Source organism: Stegodyphus dumicola, chromosome 4 (assembly GCF_044657685.1).
Source record: "Stegodyphus dumicola isolate Sdum_Otavi_A_Nest chromosome 4, ASM4465768v1".
Taxonomy (NCBI): Eukaryota; Metazoa; Arthropoda; class Arachnida; order Araneae; family Eresidae; genus Stegodyphus; species Stegodyphus dumicola.
The window spans coordinates 52766288-52787146 of record NC_140771.1 but is presented as its reverse complement, the minus strand read 5'-3'; the positions used below and the strand labels follow the sequence as shown (position 1 = coordinate 52787146).

At 31.0% G+C, this 20859-nt stretch overlaps 1 protein-coding gene across 8 annotated transcripts in view; it reads left to right on the top strand.

The window, feature by feature from the left end:
* The window catches only part of LOC118197575 (serine/threonine-protein kinase D3-like), a 153753-nt gene extending 133514 nt beyond the window's left edge, over positions 1-20239 (top strand). For all 8 annotated transcript variants that reach the window (XM_035369102.2, XM_035369104.2, XM_035369106.2 and 5 more), the window contains 2 exons: positions 8444-8529; positions 12797-20239. In XM_035369102.2, the coding sequence (XP_035224993.2) occupies positions 8444-8529; positions 12797-13045 (335 nt within the window). In that variant the 3' untranslated portion in view covers positions 13046-20239. The remainder of the gene's footprint in view (positions 1-8443; positions 8530-12796) is intronic.
* The last annotated feature ends 620 nt before the right edge of the window (positions 20240-20859 follow it).

Genomic DNA, 20859 nt, shown 5'->3' with positions numbered 1-20859 from the left:
AGAATATTCTAGACTTGGAAGTTTTAGAAAGTGGAGAAATTTTTCCATTAAGTGGGACATAAAGGGAAATTAATTAAAAAGAAAGAAATTTAAACAAAAATTTATTTTAGGTGACTTGCCTTTGATGGATTTTGAACCTGACACCTGAAACCTGACACCTTACCGAGCCTCAGTGTGCTCATTCGAAAGGAATCATTTTTGCTACATTTCCCCCTTCACTGCCCTCTGGTCTGCCTTCTTATAACAGATTTCCTGGAAATACTGGGCATTCTCCCATTGTGTAATCGTCTTTTTGTATCAAGGTTTCAATCTTAATACATGAACGATGTCTTTTCAACTCAGTCATCTCCTGATTTGTTCCGTACTTTGTACATTAAATCTGATAGTTGCCATGTTATTTAATACTGTTAGCATCTAAGGAGTTTTTCTGCTAACCTTGCCTTTTGTCCTGGAGTGAAGACCCAGACTGCAATATAAGTCTCCGATATTGTAGCTGACAGGTCGATGCCTCTCGTCATATCAGTAGTTGTCTATGGCTTGTGCTTTGAGGATGTAGAGTTTTACAAGCTGTCTAGCTTCTTCAGTTCTGGTGATCAGTCGTCAGGATCCTCGGCATTGGATGGTAAAGTTATGTCGAGAGGAGTCTGGATTTTCTACCATGAACAAAAAAGAATGGCCTGAATCCCGTTGTCTCTTGTTTTGCTAAATTAAATTATTACTAAATTATATTTGCTGATTGTTTTTCTAAATTGTATCTTGTTTAGCTAAAATAAAGTCACATATGGTAGGATGGTATCCCAGTTTCCCATTGTATAGGATGAAGCTGTCCTGGTGGAAGTTGTGGTGCTGATTTCCATCTTTAGTATTCTCGACAGTGGGATACATACCATTGTGTGTTATATACTTGGTTGTATGTTTCAGCAAATCCGAGATGACTGGTGGTTGGAGCATCATGAAGAGTTCTCAGAACATTACTGTGAAATAACAAGCACTGATCAGTAACTTTCTGAGTATTGCAAAAGTTCCCTTCTGTGATGTGTTCCAGGAAAATTTTGCATCTTTTTTCAAAAAGTCGTGCAGGAGTTTTGTGATATCAGTGAAATTTCTGTTAAATTGGGTGTAATAGGAGCTCAAAAAAATTAATTGGATGATTTTTTTACTTTTTTAAAAGATATGCAATGAAGAAGAATGGGAAATATTGGGCATCAATTTGAAAGATCGGTTTCAAAGTAATAATCTCATTATACCACACTATATTTATGACATTATTTATATATATAAGTTGTTATTGTTGCCAGTTGTTAGTTCAGCGTGAGATCGGAGATATTTCCGAGTTAACTTTCTCTTAAGGAACGTTTTGCATTGCATTGCGTTTAATGTTCTTATTAGATTGAAGTGTAACTACTGATTATGATATTCTAAACACTTGTATGAGTATTTCTGTGGAAAATTCCAGAACTTTGATGTGTTTCTGTTGATAAAATAAATTAATTAAGCTATCATCGTATTTGAGTGCAATGATAATCATTTACAAACTATTATCAGTCTATTACGAACCCGTACGCATGCAACAATATTATAACTAATTAACGTATTAAACTTGTTTTGAATGTGTTTTACAAAACAAAAACAGGTAAAGAAAAATTCTGTTTGCATTTTATGATGTTTTTGCAATTTTTCTGCCAGATAAGGTTTTAAAAAAGGTTTGTAATTTATTTTTATATTTACCAATTGAATAAATAGCACTAGGTTTGATATATATATATATATATATATATATGTGTGTGTACTGAAATTCAGTAATAAAATTTTAAATAAATTTGAAATGATTCAGTGTCTATTTAGACAGTTTGTATTCTTTAAACTGCAAATGCAAACTGAGAAACCTTTTGCATTTTTTCAAAAAATCCTCTTACTTAAAGTCCTAAAACATATACAGGTATTGACTGAATTATTTATTATTTTTACTGCGCATTTAAAATTGTATACTTTATAGAAACAAGGATAAGTTTTGCAAAATACTAAAAAAAAAAAAAAAAAAAAAAAAAAAATGAAAATGTGACTGTGATCATATTTGTTTTAAAGATTTTAGATAAAAGTGTATTTTTATTTTTTCTCAGAAACTAATTTATTAATTGTAAAATCATTCCTTTAAGTTACTAAGAACAGTGTAATAAATACAATAAAAAAACTGGGGGGAGTCATTGAAAATTGTAGGAGAAGAAAGACATTTTTATTGTGAGATTTTTCTTCAAAAATTTAAATTTTAAAAAATTACTAGCAAAAACTTTTTTTCAGCTTAAAATTATTTTGTCTCACAAAACCATTTAGTAATATTCATAAAAAGTAGATGAAAATGCTTAAATGAAAAAAAAAATCATTCAAAAGGTACCGAGTCCCTTGTCGTGTTGAAGCCGATATGCACTTGTCTTAACTTTAGTTTTAATTTGAACGATATTTCTGGAATACCCAGTATCAGATAAAATTGTCTGTATTTGTCTATGATTTCCGTATCTTGTACAGTTCTATCTAATTTTTTGGGGAATGCTATCACATCCCCAGACATCTATCAGTGCGATTGTTTCGCTGACAGTCCAGCAAGCAGTAACTAAAATTAAGTGAACCATGCAAACGCTCAGTATAGTATGGAAAATCCCCCCATTTGCTCTGCTCCTGAGAGGTAGGAGTATTCTAGTAAATTCTACCTCCAATTCGGAGAAGCAGTTAATGCTTGTTTGCCATGTGAATGGGACACGTTGGAAGAACCGGTTTTCCCCGCCGGTCGAATCTGCTCTTATGAAGGGGGTTTGAGTCTCTTTGAACCATCTCAAGTCTGACCACTCCGGGAGCAAAAGCCTAAGTTCATCCCTTTTGGTGTCAGTAGGGTTCATCAAGAACACTTACTTTACTTCATCTTCCATACTTTACCACAACCATCTTCAGTGATGGTGATTGAAGATATCAAAGCTGTCTTTCACACATCAGAAGTCTGCTCACAACAATCACAGCTTCATCTGCATCCCACACTTCTGGATTCAAGGGCACATATTTGTCTTGCCAAATTTCCTTAAGTAATCTATTGCAGCAAACAATGATTATTCTGATTTATTTAAACCTTGATTGTCTGGAAATTTTCTGAAAGGTGAAGTTCTTGAATTCCGCTATCAATAATGGCATCGGTGGCATGAAAAAAGTTCTATTCAAGTAGCATTTAATGGCTACATTGCAGAAACAGGAGGAATTCAAATGGCCTTTTAGTTCCACTCAAGTCAACTTTTAATATACAGTGTCCCAAGACAGGTACAGATTTACCAGTTCACAGTATAGGTTCATTCTCAGAGCATTCTATTGGTGTAATTCTTCGGATTTGACTGAATAATCAAGATTTTTGTTGATTCCAGTTGAGAATCAACAAGGGCTATTACACACTGTCCATTAATGGTGATAAAGGTGGCATTCTTTTTTAACTTAGCTGTGTTACATATCAGAGAATTTTCTTCTATTGTGGCTTCACTTCCTGCACAGGTCGCTTGAAATAATTTTCGTCATTGAGTTGGCATGAGGAACGGCAGGAGCAGTGTACTGGTAACTGTGACTGTCAGTAATTGTGAGAGCACCGCAGATAAGGTGAACTGCTCATTCATACTTATCATCGAAGCTGTATAGGGAGTTGGTTTTCATATTCCATTGAGGGTTGTATATCCTAGCAGTTTTTTAAAATATTTGACATCTCTCAATACAGTACCTCAGATTGTAACCTGGGCTTCTGCAGTGATAGCAGAAGGGCATATTATTGTCAGTCTTTGACAGGTCTGCCCTGTGAAGCAGCTCTCTTGCTGGCTTGGCTGTGGCCTAACTGGAATGGAGCTTTGGAGAGTGGTTTTGCTTCTTCCTGTATCTATGAGTGGTGCTAGAGTCTCCATAATTTTCTCCCAGTCATTCATTGGCTCAGGTTCGTCGTCTATATAACCCTGAACCTTCTGAAGCTCTTCCCTGATGATGGCACACTCTATAGACCTTAAGTCATTAATGTCTGCACCGGCCAATATTGTGGCAAGATTAGGTAGCCTTCGAATTTGTGGTTTGGTGATACATCTTCGTCAAAGGTTCTCTATGTGATAGCAGCATTTCATGAAAGCATTAACTGTGTCATACTCCTGAAATGACAGGACCTGGTACAAGTCTTCGCCAGTGCGTTTTACAAGTTGGGCCACTTTCTAATCTTCGAGCATGATGGGGTTTGCTTTTTCGCAAAGAGTAAGTACATCTTGAATGTACTTACTCTTTGCGAAAAACCTCTTATCAGACCTCTTATCGATTTGCTGCACATGTGTGAGTAGCAGTCTTTCAGCTTAGCACTGTACATGAGCTGCATTGCAAAACATGTTTTTCAGAATATTTCAGAAAACACTCCAACTAGTGAAAGTGTCTTCATTATTAAAGCAGCACTGTTGAACGTTTTCGGCGAGGTAAAAAATGGCATTCATCTGTCACATTTGATTATCCCAGTTTTGGTTTGAATTGTAATTGTAAATTTGTTTGAATGTAAGCTTGAAATTACTTATGTTATGGAATTGTTATGGCTTCACATAAGTTGCTGCCCAGCACAAGAACTTTCAGAGAATGTTGAGTGCAATTGCTTCACAAATGTGTCGGGAACGTTCAAGCAGAACTTTATGTTACAGTTTTAAGATGGACAATAACATGTCAAATACTTGTATATGTAACACTTTCATGCAATGTGTCATTAACATTCTAGTATATTGTTTTTGGCATGTTTTATCTGAGCATTCTGAACCATGACTGTGTATTGCAGTTCAATAACGGACAGTAGCACATCAAAAGCAGTTCCTACTAACACTTTTTTATAACATTCTATGAATGTTCTAACAGAGCATTTCTTTAACATTCTGGCAGAATGCGGTGAATCACGTCAAAATGTTACAGTTCAGTAGTCGTTACTACCACTTTTGTAAAATGGTCCTAGAACATTCCATGGAAGTTCTGGTAACCTTCTAACAGAACGTTTCTTTAAAGTTCAGGCAAAACGCTCAGAATTACATCTGTAGGATGTAGTTCATTATTGGACAATAAAATGTCAAACTTCTAGTAACTGTGATACAAGTAGCAATTTTATGTAACTTTCATAGAATGTTGTAACGTATTAACAGAATGTTCTTTTAATGTTTGGGCAGAATGTTCTGAATGTCATCTACAGATTACAGGTTTATAACGGGCAATAGCATGTCAAGTGCTTGTACTATTAACACTTCTGTATAACATGCAAAGAACATTCTGAATTCAAACTGGAACATTCAACTAGAACTCATTCAAACTAGAACATTTTGAATTGCGTCTAACTAGAATGTTCTGAATCCTGTCTCTGTGTACAGACTCTAAGGAACAACAGTGTTTGAAATATTTGTGTTTGTAATACTTGCATCTAATGTGCCAGAAACTTAGTTTCCAAATTGTGAATTCACATAATAATTTACATTTCTTTAATGTAAGAGAACACTGCAATTTTCTCGAAAAAACATTGCCTGTTTGAAGACTTGAGCTTGAAATGTTACATTTACAGATATTTGGCATGCTTTATATATGCATCTAAATTCATATTCTAATATTTTGTCACATTACTCAGTACTTTTTTTCACTCACTCAGTACTTTTTCTGCAGTAAATTAAAATTTTTTTTTCTTTCAACATTATAAAGCTCTGATGATCCAATTTAATAACTTTATTTAACCTTTATATGAGACTACTGTTATCTAGAGTTTTAGTCATTGTAACATCCTAAAAGTATCATGATGATGGAAATTTAAAGTGAATGTTTGGATATTTCTTATTATTAAAATTAATTTTAAAATTTAGATTTAAATGTATACAAATTTAAAAAATAATAAATATTTTTTCCTGTGTTCTGTTTGCAAGCAATTTAGCTGTACTAAGCAGTTCTTTGAAAAAATTACTTCTGACCATAAAATTTTACAATTTGAGAAGACTTGTTTTGGAAGTTAATAAAAAATAAAATGATGATATAGCTTTGTTAAATTCATTATTTTGTCATAAATTTGATTTATAAAATTAATTCAGTATGACTCCAGTCAACAGACAAGGATCTTAACAAGCAGTTTTCAGTTAAAATATAATTATTGTTATTATTTAAAATTTGAAGCATTTATTGCAAAAGGTTTTCAATTTACTTTTCATTTAATTCAGCTGATAGGAATGCATTAAATTTCCAAAATATATAAACTTATACTTTTATAAAATTTTAAAGTATTAGAGGAAATGTAATGAAATTTATTTCCATATTCATATGATAAATTTCTCTTCTAGAATTCAAGCATTCAAATTTAATAAACTATTTTCATATTCAGTAATGCAATGCATAGGATACAATATTTGCTTAAGCTAAATATCCTCCAGCAATCCAAGTCTTCATGAGAGTTATTAAACAAACTGAATAATCAATAACTTTAATTATAGTATTTTCATACAAGATAATACACAATTTTTTTTATTCTGTTAATTGTTTCCTAGCTTCCTTCTGTTGAAACTAATTTTCCTTTTTGTTTATCATACTTTTCCAGAAAGGAAGCATGCTTCAACAAGTCTTTTATAATAATATTTTCAGTAACATTGCAAGGTACCTCTATGGTGGCCTGATTTTTTTTAAATGCACCTAAAAACATTTTTAAATATTTGTTAAACTAAATAATGTGGAAATATTAAATTTTCTCGAATTTTAATAAAAGCGATGCTGCTTTACTCTATGTCGGTTTAATGTAAATATGTCTTATCTTGAAATAGTACTACAGAATAATGCTTTAAAAATTTTAGTATTTGAGATTTCATCATTAAAGCTGATTTAAAAAAAGCACATAATTTTTTTTTTTTTTTTAAGAATTAAACAATTGTAAATTGAGTTGTCATTTAGAAAACAGGAACTAAAAATGCATTGAATTAAGAAAAAGGATTTTTTATCAGATATTATGAGCTTTGAAATACAAATACCTCATCTTTTGGCAGTTTAAGTAAAAAATTATATTTGTTTTCTTGCCAGAAAACAAACAAAAATGATGATTTAAATGATGAAATTCTGCACTAGTTAAATATATTTGAAAAGAAGCTATAAAAGTTATAAAATTATCAAATTTAAGATTACAAATTTAAGTGAAATAAACATCTATTCTTTTTCTCACTGACAGCCATCAATGCTGAAGGTGTTGACCACAATTTTTAACTGGCTTGTCCTTATTAGAAAACAAAGATATTATTTTAAAATTGAGAAAAACAAAAGATTTGTCATTCTTTAAAAAGTGAATTAAGATTGTGAATTGAGATTAGAAAATAAGATTTTAAACAGAATGAAACATAAGGTCAAATGATTTCAGTTAAATATATGGAAGTATAAGACAAATTCTTTTGACAAGAGTGACAAGAATACCTGTGGTGGTGATGGGGTGATCAATTAACAGTGCAAATAAGAATGCTGATCAGTGAAGGAAATGTCCACAGGAACTTCCATTTGCTTTTTGTGTTTAGTGGTAACTCCTTAGAGTTAAATGTACCTATTTTTTACATTTGGAAATTCCATGAATTTCAGCAGATGGATTGAATAAAATGGATCTGAAATCTCAGTAGAATGGTTCTTCTCTGTATTCCAGTGGTGCCAGCAGTGCAACCTCTCCACCACTGAATGAAAGTTGAAATGAATTAAATGAATTTGTCCTGAGATGAGTGAAGCTCAGACATGTGGCTATAATACAGCACTCAGAGTTTGAATTTATAGAAAACTTCAAAATTTAATGGGATCACTGTTAATTGATCCCATACAGATTTTCAGTTACATTCATAGAGAATTATAAATTTATTAAAGAATTTGTTTTAGTCAAAGTTTAGGTAGAACAGGATCTTACTATAAAAGAGTCTCCTTTCTTAACTAATGATATTGATTTAGTGATAGGCTGCTTTGTGGAAATTACATAAATAACCAATAAACTAAAATCTCCTCTTCATCTTGTCATTTAAAATTAAATAGATATCAACCTAATTTCCTCTTTTCTCATCATGATGTTATCTTTTTCACATATTTGTGTCTTTGTAATAAGATGTAGATCCCGTGAATACATAAAATAAAGAATTCATGTATTAAACATAGGAGCTCTAAGATTTCTTTCTCCAGCAATGTAATAAGCTGCTTAATAAAATGAATGGTTAATTGTCATGATCAGTTATCAATTTTATGTAAGCTTGTTAAGGAGAGAGCTTTAAAATCATCATTTATAAAATATTTAAACTCGCATATATTTTACAAAATCTATCAAGTAAATAAAATTTTACCAAATAGCATATAAAAGTGCAAAACTGGAACCTGTTTTATAAAACTTATATTAGTTAAATTTCTGGGTACTAATATGTGCATTTTATCTTTTCAGCAATAGATTTAATCAATAATCTGCTTCAAGTAAAGACCAGAAAGAGGTTTACTGTAGATAAATCACTCTCTCATGCATGGTTGCAAGTAAGACATTCGCATATATGATATTTTTGAACTAGTTCGTATAGTGATTTGGACTGCATTTATAGTACTTTACTAGTTATATGACAGTTTTTAAAAATGCAGATGATGATTTTTATCTTTTGAAATCCCTAAAAATTTACTTACATGTTCTGTAAGTAAATTTAAAATTAAAATAAAAAAATAGAATTTCGAAGAATTAAACTTTTTTACTTCCTTGTATGAAATAAAGGAGGTATAGCAGTCATGAAACATTTTGGGTGTCATATTTCAGTGAAAATATCCATTTTGACTGCTCTGAAATCCATCTGAATGATGTTTTTGCATGACATCTGTATGTAAGGACAGAATAAAGGTCTCATTTTCCCAAAACGAATTGAAAAAGGCGTTTAAAATGAATTCAGAAGAGATTGTTTTTGTGATGTCTGTAGATATGTACGTATCTTGCATAACTCAAAAATAAGTAGCCTTAGAATGTTGAAAATTGTATGTGAGATTGCTATAACTTGTAATTGTGCATCTCCCTTTTTGGTTGAAATTGGCCGCACCAAAAGGCCGCATTTATATACTCACTCTTTTTCTCAGCTCGGTGAGCTCAGTTTATTTTATTATGTGTTGTCAAATTGTGCATTTTTTGCTTTAAAAGTCATTGAATTATGTTTTTCTTCTGTTCCAGTTAAGGTTTTTATGCCTTTAGTTAATCTGCATGCAATAGTTGTAGAATTATCAACAATTTAAAAGTTGCTTAAGTACAGTCAAAAGTCGTTAATCCGGACTCGTTGGGACTTCAGCGATTCCAGATTATCGATTTTTCCGGATTATAGATCATCAGTTTAAATCTGTTAAGATGGCATGCAGAAATTATAAAATTAAAAATATGAAACCATAATTTATGAAATAAAGAACAATTATGATCTAAAGGGTATCAAAATTTACAAAAAAAAAAGCTTGATATTTATTAGTTTACTTTATTAAACATTTCTTTCAATGTGCGAATGCATAAAGCATACATTATGCGTAGTCGAAATTAGAAAATTGCAACCAGAAAACTATTCGATGTGTGCTCATGATATTTATAATGACGAGGAATTTGATTTAAATCATATCAAAGACGGAATGCATCGAGATGAAATGCTACATTTAGTAAGGAATTATAAGCTGAATAAAATAAAAAAATCCGCCCTGAAGATAAGGATAGTGCTGACAGATCAACTTCCAGTTCATTGCGCGCCGCGACGCCCCCCCCTTGCAGAGAGCAGCGTGAAATTAATAAACAGATTTCAGAATGGTTAGAGAAACAAAAAGGATATGCCTTTATCCATTTTTTGCAGCAATTCCACTGTTTGTTTGATGGAAATCGAAGCATACTTTCGCTTTGTAGATCCTTTACATATTAGTCGATTTACATATATCAGAAAATCTATTTGACATAATCGAAAGTTCAAGCTTACTTTTATAAAATTGCTCTAACAGTCTGCAAAAAATAATAAGCCGAATCCAATTCGAAGATTCAGGAACAACGCAATCTGAAACATTAACTGAAATAGATAATTAGATAATTATAGCTTATACCGTCCGTTATACATTAAACGTGCGTGCGTAAATGAATTAGGTCAGTTTCTGCACCTTTAGTGTCTTTTTGCCAAGTGGAACCTAAAGTAAACTTTCAGTTTTGTACACTGGAAAATCTGCCTTCTTGCCCGTTGACTGAATTACTTGTTTCTGTGTAGAAATTCTAATTTTAATAGTAAAAAATGTTTTTTTTTTTGAACTGTTTGAATTGTATTTGGGGTTTTATGTTTTTCTGTATGTTTCAATTTTTAATGAAGATGTTTTGAATTTTTATGTGTTTTTTTTGCCTTGCCACGAAGTGAGAACTTAATTAATTGAATGAGAAATATATCTCTAATGAAATTCGAGGAAATAAGTTGAAATGAAATGCAGCAAAAAATGGGTTAAATTTAAGGAAATCATGTGATGTCCACATCAGATTTTTTAATTTACTTTCAATTTTTTTTGTGCAGATGTGTTTTAGTGCTTCTTGGGTTCCTGAAGAAGTAATTTTTTTACCTTTTGGTGGGAAAAGAGACAAATTTTTTATAATATATAAATATTTTATTGAATTATATATTGTCTAATTTTGACTCAATAACTTTTGCCGTCTTTCTCATAATAGTGTGACTGCACACTTATAAAAGCTTCAATCATTATTTACCCCCCCCCCCCCGAAAAATAAACACTTCAAGTAATTTTTGACATCTTCATTTGAACTAAAAACTACTTAAAAATTTTTGTAAAGCTCTGTATGAGTAATAATCCAAGAGTTCCAGATCTGGCAAATATGGTGCTCATGGTAGCACATCACATCCAAGCTTACAGCTTCTGATGAGTTGTCAAACTTATGTGAGATTTGGTGTTATCATGGTGAAACATTACTGCTGGTCAATTCTGGCCTTTTTTGTGTGATTGTATCACTGAATTGTTCAGTTGATTGTAGTACCCTTTTGAATCAATTGTGGAATTTACTAGTGAAGTTAGATAAAAAATTAATAAAACCCACCAGATAGCTTTTTAGCCTAAAAGGTCTTGAAACACAATTTTGTGTTGCTTCACTTTAATATGTTTTTTTCACTTTTCATTCAAATCCGTTGCCATTTGAAAAAATGTTAAGATATTATTCTTTTACATTTAACCTGTCTGTTATTAATTAACAAAGAAGTTATTTAAAAGCAGTAGATGCAGTGATTAATGTTATTTTTTTACTTTTTAATCTGATTGATTTATATAAAAATACATCTAATTCATCATATATCTAATTAAAAACATGAAATATTTTTACAGAATTAGATTACATATTTTTTGATTTATTAAATATGCAGAAGATATAGTGTTTCCATGTTAGACTAAGTGCATATTCATCTAACATCCTAAGAAATGTTTCACTCTTCCACCTGGCCATGTCTATTAATCAAATAATGTAAGCATGTAATAATTAAAGTGATCTCTACTGGTAAGCCATATTAAACTTTAAAAGAAACCTTTTTGGTGATCATTAAAATCTGAACCCTTTCAGATTTTGTTTAACTTCATTTTTTTTTAAAAAAATCAATATCAGCTTTTGAAGTGTTTTGACCAGTTTCATTTTTCCTGCTTCATGATAACTTCCTTTTTTTTTTTTTTTTTTTTTTCGTCGTAAACAATACATTTCTGATTGATCACCAGTTATGATTCACTTCAAAACAAGTTTGTCACTTCAAACAAAATTTTCTTGTTTGAGAAGCCAGTAGCAGATGGAAGTGTGGCAGGGCAATCTCTTTCTTTAAGAAATGTAGAACCCTGCACTAAGCTTTGAAATGAAACCAAGCCATTTCATGTGATTATAAGTAGCTGAATTTGACAAATGTAATGGCTTTAATGATTTCTTTTGTTGTTATTTGCCGCTTTGCTTCAATCAATACTGATATTTTGCTTTCATCAACTTAGCTGGTCTTTCAGAATGTGATGCATCTTATATATTGAATTTGCCAGAATGAAATTTTGCATGCCAGTTTTGACAGTGGTTTTCTATTGACCCTTTTTCGTACGTGTCATGAAGTTTATCTTCTTGCTTGAATGGCATTCTTACTTTTAAGTAATAAAAAGGCAAACAAAACATGTTGAAAATACTTCTTTTGATTTTTTATATTTGATGGGGGATTACCCCCCCCCCAGGAGAAAAAAAAAAAAAAAAGGAAGTTGCACTGAATCCAAGAAAAGTTTTTACAAATAAGCTTTGAAATATCGGCTGTCAAAATGTATAATGAAGATATGTTTTGAAATGAAGTTGGATGGTTAAAAATACAACTAATATTCAATTTTTTATTATTTTATGTAAATTTTTGTCTGCATATCATCCTATAAGGGAAGAACTTCGAAATTATTTGGGAAAACTGATTTTAAAAGAGGAAAATTATTTTTTTCATATTTGTATAGAATTGATTAAACTAAGATTGTGCATGTAGATAAAATCATTATAAATATAGATTCTTTTCTTCAAGTTAAACAAGAACATTAAAAACCAAAATTAATATTTTAAAATCATTACCCTTTTAAAGCCTTCATAATATGCACTTTTTGTTCAGGATAAGTGCCATACAACATGATTAATCCATGTGTTTATTTCTTAATGAGTTGAACTATGCTGTTTCTTAAAATGTCCTTAATGCACTGTTAGTCATAGATTTTAGAGCTTTTTTTCAACAGAATTATAATATAACTCTTTTGTTCCTAGGATTATCAAACTTGGTGTGATCTCCGAGAGCTAGAATCTCAGGTTGGTTGGCGTTACTTGACACATGAGTCAGATGATGCTCGTTGGGAAGCGTACCGCCGTGAGCATAACCTCCCACCCCCACCTCCAGTTCCCCAAGAGAGAATGACTGATCGCATTCCTCGTGTTCCCTCAAAACTTATGCCATGTCCAGAAGCTAAAAAAGAAGAAGAAGCTAATAATAATGTTTTTGGAAGGATTCGCTTGTGAATAATGTTAAAAATATAGCTGATTTGAAAAAAATATTATGCCTTTCTATGTTGTGATCTATCATCTCAGCATTTGAAATGTGCTCAAAAGTATTCCCAGTGATGTATTTTGACACTGTATTATGTTTGATGGATTTTAGATAAAACTTTGTAAATATAGTATATGTTAAGGCAACTGGTTTGCCAAACATTGGTGCATGTTTTATAAATGATTTGTGCATTGTTTGTCAGTGTTTTTGTATTAAATAGTCATATGCTTTAACATTCCAATTTACAATACAGTTTGTATTTTGAAACAATGCCATTGTTCAGTATTCATTTGATATTGTACATAAATCTGTTGTGCTAGATAAATGAGATTTTTCAAAATTCCATTTTGATGTGTACAAGAACATCGAATAAAACAAAAATATTTCTTTCATCAAACATACTTTATTCTGATACCATCTGTGCTGTTATATTTGATTAACATTCTTTGGTGATATCTGTTTAAATATGAGTATGTATAATAAACATTCGTTCTTTAATGAGTACTTATGTAAAGTTAAAAGCTCAATGATATATATATTTTTTTAAATTGTGATAAATCTCTGGAAATTATTTTATTTATTTATTCATTGTTGAAGAAATGCAATTATTATTATTTTTTTCAGTCTACCAAAATTTTCAAATTGTATTTGTAAAAAAGCCTAAAGACTTTTTATGAAAGTTGGTTTTTTTTTTTTTTTTTTTTTAAATTCATGAAAGAACAAAGTACATTTTTGCAGTATTTTTTAAAATGTGATGCTGCAGTTGTATTTCAAGGTGTTCAGATTTAATGTTCTCTTTTATTCATATTTAGCATAATTTCTCTTTAGTGCCAAATACTTATTTGGCTCTTACATGTAAACTATTTGGAATTTCATAGATGGTTTTTGAAAATTTTAACTTTGTTTTTAATGTAGTGTATACTTAGGAGTAGTTGAAATAATAATAATTTCTGTTTGAATTTTTAGAAAAGTTGTAGCTTATACCTAGTAGTATGTGATTTTATTTATAAATGCAACATTGAATATTAAAAGATCTGATGAATTTTATAAAATCATATTTAATTTATGTATACAAAACAATGTTTTTTTCATTATTTGTTAGTGTTAATTGTAAATACGTGTTATTTTTATTCATCTTAAAATTATTACCTTCTTATTTACTTCTACATAGTTTTAATTTTAATTACTAGTGTAAAGCAATAAAAATAAAAACCCAGGAAAAAATCTTCACTCTTTCATGAAAATTATAGTTAAAAAAAAAAAAATAGCTTCATTTGAAATTTCTCATTTGTTATACATTTTCTACTGAATGCAGAAACTAACTATTTTAATATTTGAAACAAGTGATAGAAAATTAACAAAACATATTTTGAAGTACAGCTATTCAATTTTTTAAAAATTTCTTATGTGAAATGTTGCTACACATAAGAAATGTTGAAACATGCAAGTTTAAATTCTTTGAAATGAATACCTCATTAGTTTTTTGTTCCTATACTTTTATTTGATTTACTTGTGTTTTAGAATGTTATGATTTGTTTTCTTTTTATTTATGGAGATAATTATATATTTATGTTTCATGTTGTGATACACAGGATTTATTTTTTAAATTAATATTTTACTTATCAAAGTGCATTTTGATGTTTACTCTTGTGGATTTATGGTTTGTCAGACTTTTATTCAATTACATAAATTGATTTATTACTTGCATTTTGTCTCTTAGAATATATTTATAATTTTTTTAATGAAAAATGTCATTGAAATTTGTATATATCTATATATTTAACGTTATTTGTCATTCTTTGAGCTAAAGATGGTTTATACTGATGATGTCAAATATATTTTCAATAAACTTTATGAAATAAAGAAATTTTCCATTTTCTTATTATTCTTTTTGTACCTTATGCGAGTAATAGTGGTAGGTACTCTTAATTTCAGATATGATTGAATTTTTCCTAATATCCAAAATTAATTTGTATGTGCTATATTTCAGATATTGTTAGAAAATATCTTCACAAATGTACAAAGTTAAACTGATGAAGTATAGAAAATGTAATAATATGAAAAAGAAATACTTTAATGGTATGGAAGTATTTCTGAAACAAGCATAAAACAGGAAGTATCTCATACTTTTAGGAGAGGGATAACCATTCCATAGATCTGGTGTAAAATAACAATAAGCAATAATTTTAATGGTATTATCTGTAACATTAGTCTTCTCCTTTATGCACAGTATAATATTTTGTATTAAAGATCTTGCACTTTATATAAGCTAAGTGTCATAGTAAAAGGCCTGATTTAAAAAAAAAAAAAAAAAAAAAAGAGAGAGAGAGAGAGACTTAATATGTAATATAGAATTTCTACTAAAGTATTGTTCCTGTTTTATAACTACAATTTGTTTTAAACTTAAAATATGAAATGTGTAAAATATTTGTGGAAGTTAATTTATACAGCATTTCAAAGCTTTGAATTTAGAAGATAAAATGATTACATTTTTGTTCAGGAAATATGTCAGTATTATGTTTTCAGAAATATGGCTGATGTGTGTGTGTATATATATACGTGTGTGTGTATATATACACACACACGCACTCTCATATATTTATATATATAGGCTATTTTAGGAAGCATTTTCTCCTTGAGAATTAATATGAAATATCATTTAAATGAAAGAACTAGGAACTGTTATTTCTTTTCTATTCAAGCTTATCTAATTTTTTTCCAAAAACTTGTTCCTAGTAGCAGCATTAAATGAATAATTAGAATCACTTTTAAAGCACATATCAAGGGAATATCCTACCTTTGTGCCTTACAAGAAGATTTAAAAACTAAATTATAGCTTAAAGTACTAATTGCAAAAGAATTTTGTACTATTAATAGCAGTATAGGTATTATTTAACATTTGAAGTATAAATTTTTCCGAAATAAACTGATGAATTGTAATTTGAATATCTTTTTATTATCAACAGATGTTAGAATTTTTCATATTTTGAGTCATCTTGGAGTCTTGAGTCATTTTGATTTCATCTTTGGAGCATTTCAAATTTCATGAATTTTTAATTATTATTTCAAAAAATTTTGAACTATACCTATAGAGTGAGAAGTCTTTAATCCGGATGTCCATAATCTGGACCTCAAAGCCACAAACTTTCTGCGCATGCGTAAATGAATTACGCGTAATATCTTAATGCATGCGAATATGCGTTTACGCATGTGCATTTAACGTATGATGGACGGTATAAGCTAAGCTAAAATTATCTAATTATCTATTTCAGTTAATGGTGCAGATTGCGTTTTTCCTTAATCTTCTAATTAGATCCGGCTTATTATTTTTTGCAGACTGTTAGAGCAATTTTATAAAAGTAAGCTTGAACTTTCGATTATGTCAAATAGATTTTCCGATATATATTTACTAATATGTAAAGGATCTACAAAGCGAAAGTATGTTTCGATTTTCATCAAACAAACAGTGGAATTGCTGCAAAAAATGGATAAAGGCATATCCTTTTTGTTTCTCTAACCATTCTGAAATCTGTTTATCAATTTCACGCTGCTCTCTGAAAGGAAGGGGGCGTAGCGGCGCGCAATGAACTGGAAGTTGATCTGTCAGCACTATCCTTATCTTCAGGGCGGATTTTTTTATTTTATTCAGCTTATAATTCCTTACTAAATGTAGCATTTCATCTCGATGTATTCCGTCTTTGATATGATTTAAATCAAATTCCTCGTCATTATAAATATAACGAGTACACATCGAATAGTTTTCTGGTTGCAATTTTCTAATTTCGACTATGCGTAATGTGTGCTGTACGCATGTGCGCGTTGAAAGAAATGTTTAATAAAGTAAACAAATAAATATTAAGCTTTTTTTTTTTTGTAAATTTTGATGCCCATTAGATCATAATTGCTGTTTATTTCATAAATTACGGTTACATATTTTTAATTTTATAATTTCTGCATGCCATCCTACCAGATTTAAACTGATGATCTATAATCCGGAATCGTCGAAGTCCCGACGAGTTCGGATTAAAGACTTTTGACTGAATTTAAACTTTCTAGAAAATGTGTAAGATATATATGATTTAACTGCTTTATTATTATTATTAGTTTTGAAGAGTGTAAACAGGAGGGTTCATTTTTGAATTGAGATACTTTTTAAATTTGAAAAGTTAGAAAAAATATTAATATAGGTGCTAGAAAGCAGCTTAGTGGTATATTAAGTATTTTCCAGTTTCTGTTACAAAAGCTTGAGGAGAGTAACAACTCAAACATGAATTTCCTAAACACTTTTTAAAGAGAATGACATGCTTATTTTATAAATAAGTAGGAGAGCTGTCATAGAACATGTTAAAGGAAGAGATACATCTGTGAGTAACTGTTATATTTGTTAAAAAAAATTGTTTTCAGTTTTGTATTGACTAATCTCACGATGCAAATAAGTTAAGTTTAAAAATATACTATATTTATTTCAGTGTTGGATGAATATATAATCAGGTAGTATAAAGAAAGCAGCTGTTGTAAAAACCTGGAATGGACCCTGAAATAATTTCATTTGTATTGATGCTATTAATATGTTGTCATCCGGAAAGTTCTGCAGTTTTTTTATGATGAATAATACACATGAAGCAATACAAAAATATGAAATTTCAATTGAATAAAATAAGCAAAAAATTTTTTTCTGTGAATTTTCACTATCTCTAGCAGCTGGAAAAGTCCTTTTATAAAGAAGTTATTAGGTTTATTTGTAAAAAGTGATCAACATGCTGTTAAATAACATCCACTGAACTGAATTCCAGAGAATTTTGAAGCGACTTGAAGAGATGAAAATCTAGGTTAAGGTTTCGCGGGATGAGGAGGTAGTGACATAAAACATCTCAACCATACTCAAAAAGTTTTGACTGACATTCAATTGAAATTTAGGGTTGAACATTGTCATAATGGAAAACACATCGTTTCTGGGCACTTCACATCATTTTGGGAAGACTATTTTTTCTGAATTTACTGTCTGATTTGGTAGCAATAATTCTTAGTATACAGTTCCTTTGTATTCCTACCATAAAAAAAGCATTACTTTTTGGAAATGCAGACAAGATTATTTTAGCTTAGCCTATGATCTTTTTCTTGTAACATAATTGTAGTATCCATTTATCATCTCCAGTAATAAATTTAAAAAAAGGAGCTTCTTTATGTTTCTTCAGCAAAGAATCATATGCCAAAACTCAAGCAAGCATCCTGCTGTGTTAGAATGTGGGGTACCTATACATCTTAGTAGCTTACATACCAATCTTCAAATGATCATGTACTATTCTTTTTGAAATAAGTCTGATAAGTTCCTGAAATGTATAGGTGGTTTTTCAGTAATAGCTTGTATTAATAGGTCCTTGTTTACAGAAGTGTAGAGTGGGCATCATCTTTGAGGCTTAAATTTCCACATTTAATTTTATCAACCTGCCTTCGAACCTATCATCAGAAACACTTTATTTAATGAAGCACAAATTTTAAGGGCAGGTGTGGCAAGCATTTTTTTCCTTTAGCATATGTCGAAAATGAATTTTTGGTTCTCCATTAGCACTGCTATAAACCACAACACATTGTAAAGTTGTGCAATATGAGCTGAGAAAACCATATTTAAATATCTGCCTTGACAAAGGTCACACCTTGTCAATAGTAACAAAATAATTAGAAGAAAACGTGATTCAATTTGAAAAATCGCATATCTTTTCGGATGACCCTATATTTTGCATTTCCAAAAAATATATTTTAATGATGTTAATATTTAAGCTTCGCGAAATGCATTTCTGTGTTATTCATTCACAAAATGGCTAATATTTAAATACACTCAAGAGCCAAAACATTATGACCACCTGTCAATAACGAGTTGGCGCCACCTATGGCGCGCAACATAGCTTCAACCCGCCTTGGCATGGATGCCACAAGTCCTTGATAGATGGCTGGAGACTGATTGTACCAGATGTTGTAGCAACGGTCACGCAAATTCGAGATATTGCGAATTGATGGTCTTTGACCTCTGAGCTGCCATCGCATGACATCCCAAATGTGTTCTATCGGATTGAGATCCAGTGTGTTAGGCAGCCAGAACATTAACTGGAAATCAGCATCATGTTCCTGGAACCACTCCAACACAATTGTAGCCTTGTGACACGGGGCGTTGTCCTATAGGAATATTCCATTTCCAGCTGGAAAAACTGAGGCCATGTAAGGGTGCAACTGGTCCGCAATGATGTTCAGATACCCTGTAGCATTCATGGTCTGCTCTACCATAACCACGGGTGAGTGCCCAAGAGAACGTCCCCCAGAGCATAATACAACCACCACCCCCGGCCTGTGTATGACCTACTGTGCATTAAGGGAGCAACTGTTCGCCTGGAAGACGGCGTATCCTGACACGGCCATCAGCGTGATGAATGACAAACCGTGATTCATCTGACCAGGCAACTCTCTCTCACTGATCCATGGACCAGTCGCGATGTTCCCGGGCCCAGCACAGGCGCAGTTGGCAACGACGCTTGGTCAGCAAAGGCACACTAGTAGGACGTTTGCTGTGTAGCCCCATATCCAACAGTGTATTCGACTGCCAGTTGAGACACTGTCTGGCTCCAGTTTTGCTTCACCATGCGAGACAGTCTCCGACGACCTTTTTCTTTGATAGCATGTGGACATCCAACACCATGTCGTCTACTGCTGGTTTCACCGTCATTCATCCACTTTTCATATGTACTAACAACTGTAGATCGCGAACAACCCACAAGTCGTGCAGTTTCGGAAATACTTGTTCCGAGCCTTCGAGCCATTACAATCTGCCCTCTATCAAAGTCGCTTAGATCCACAGCCTTTCCCATCACACACAGAAGTAAGTGAAAGAATGTTTCTTCAGACTCTCCAGCAGCAGTTAAATACTACTTCCACGTCATCCAGGCGCGTTCATCGCAAAATGTAGGGCTGGTCATAATGTTTTGGCTCTTGAGTGTATTTTGATACTGTTTGAATAGGTCTGGGTATATGTATGTATATGCATAAATGCCTCGATGTAAATATTGAAAATATGTAAGTACCATATAGAAAATACACAAATCAAGAATCTGTAGAAACTGATCTTACTACTAATCAAAAATAAAATTCTTTTCTTGCTTTTAGCGTTACTGATTCAAGATGGTTTCTGTGCATTTTTTATATCTTTGATATTGTGCAATTCTGTAGTTATAATTTTCTTATTCCTGTGATCATTATTATTATATATAAGCTTTGTTCTGCTGCTGTACCAAGTTAAACACTGTAGACAACAATTTTCATGTAGCAATAGTTTAGAATAAAACAAAAGCTTCCTTTAAATTCCCATTGTTGTTATATTTTAAAACCTATTAAAAATATCTTATTGTTAAATAAATTTAGATTATGAATATTGTTAATAAAATAGAAATATTTATATTGAGCGACAAGTAGTCAAAAGTAAATTAATGAGAAATAGCAAATTATTTCATACAAAATATTCTTGGAAATCTTTTTTAAGAAATTTTTTCCCATTTTCTTTAGGATTGGTCATACATATCATGTTTTGTAAAATAACAATTAAAATGCAATGATTTTCTCCATTCTGTCTTAATTTACTCAGGTAATTAAATTTTTTAGGAAAAAATTATTATAAAATACATGTTAAATTTTATGTATGTATGGATAACTTTTCATATAAAAGCTTGTTATTATGGAGAGGGGAATCCAATTTTTCATATTTTATTACTATTAAAGGACCATTTGCTAAACTGATTTGAAG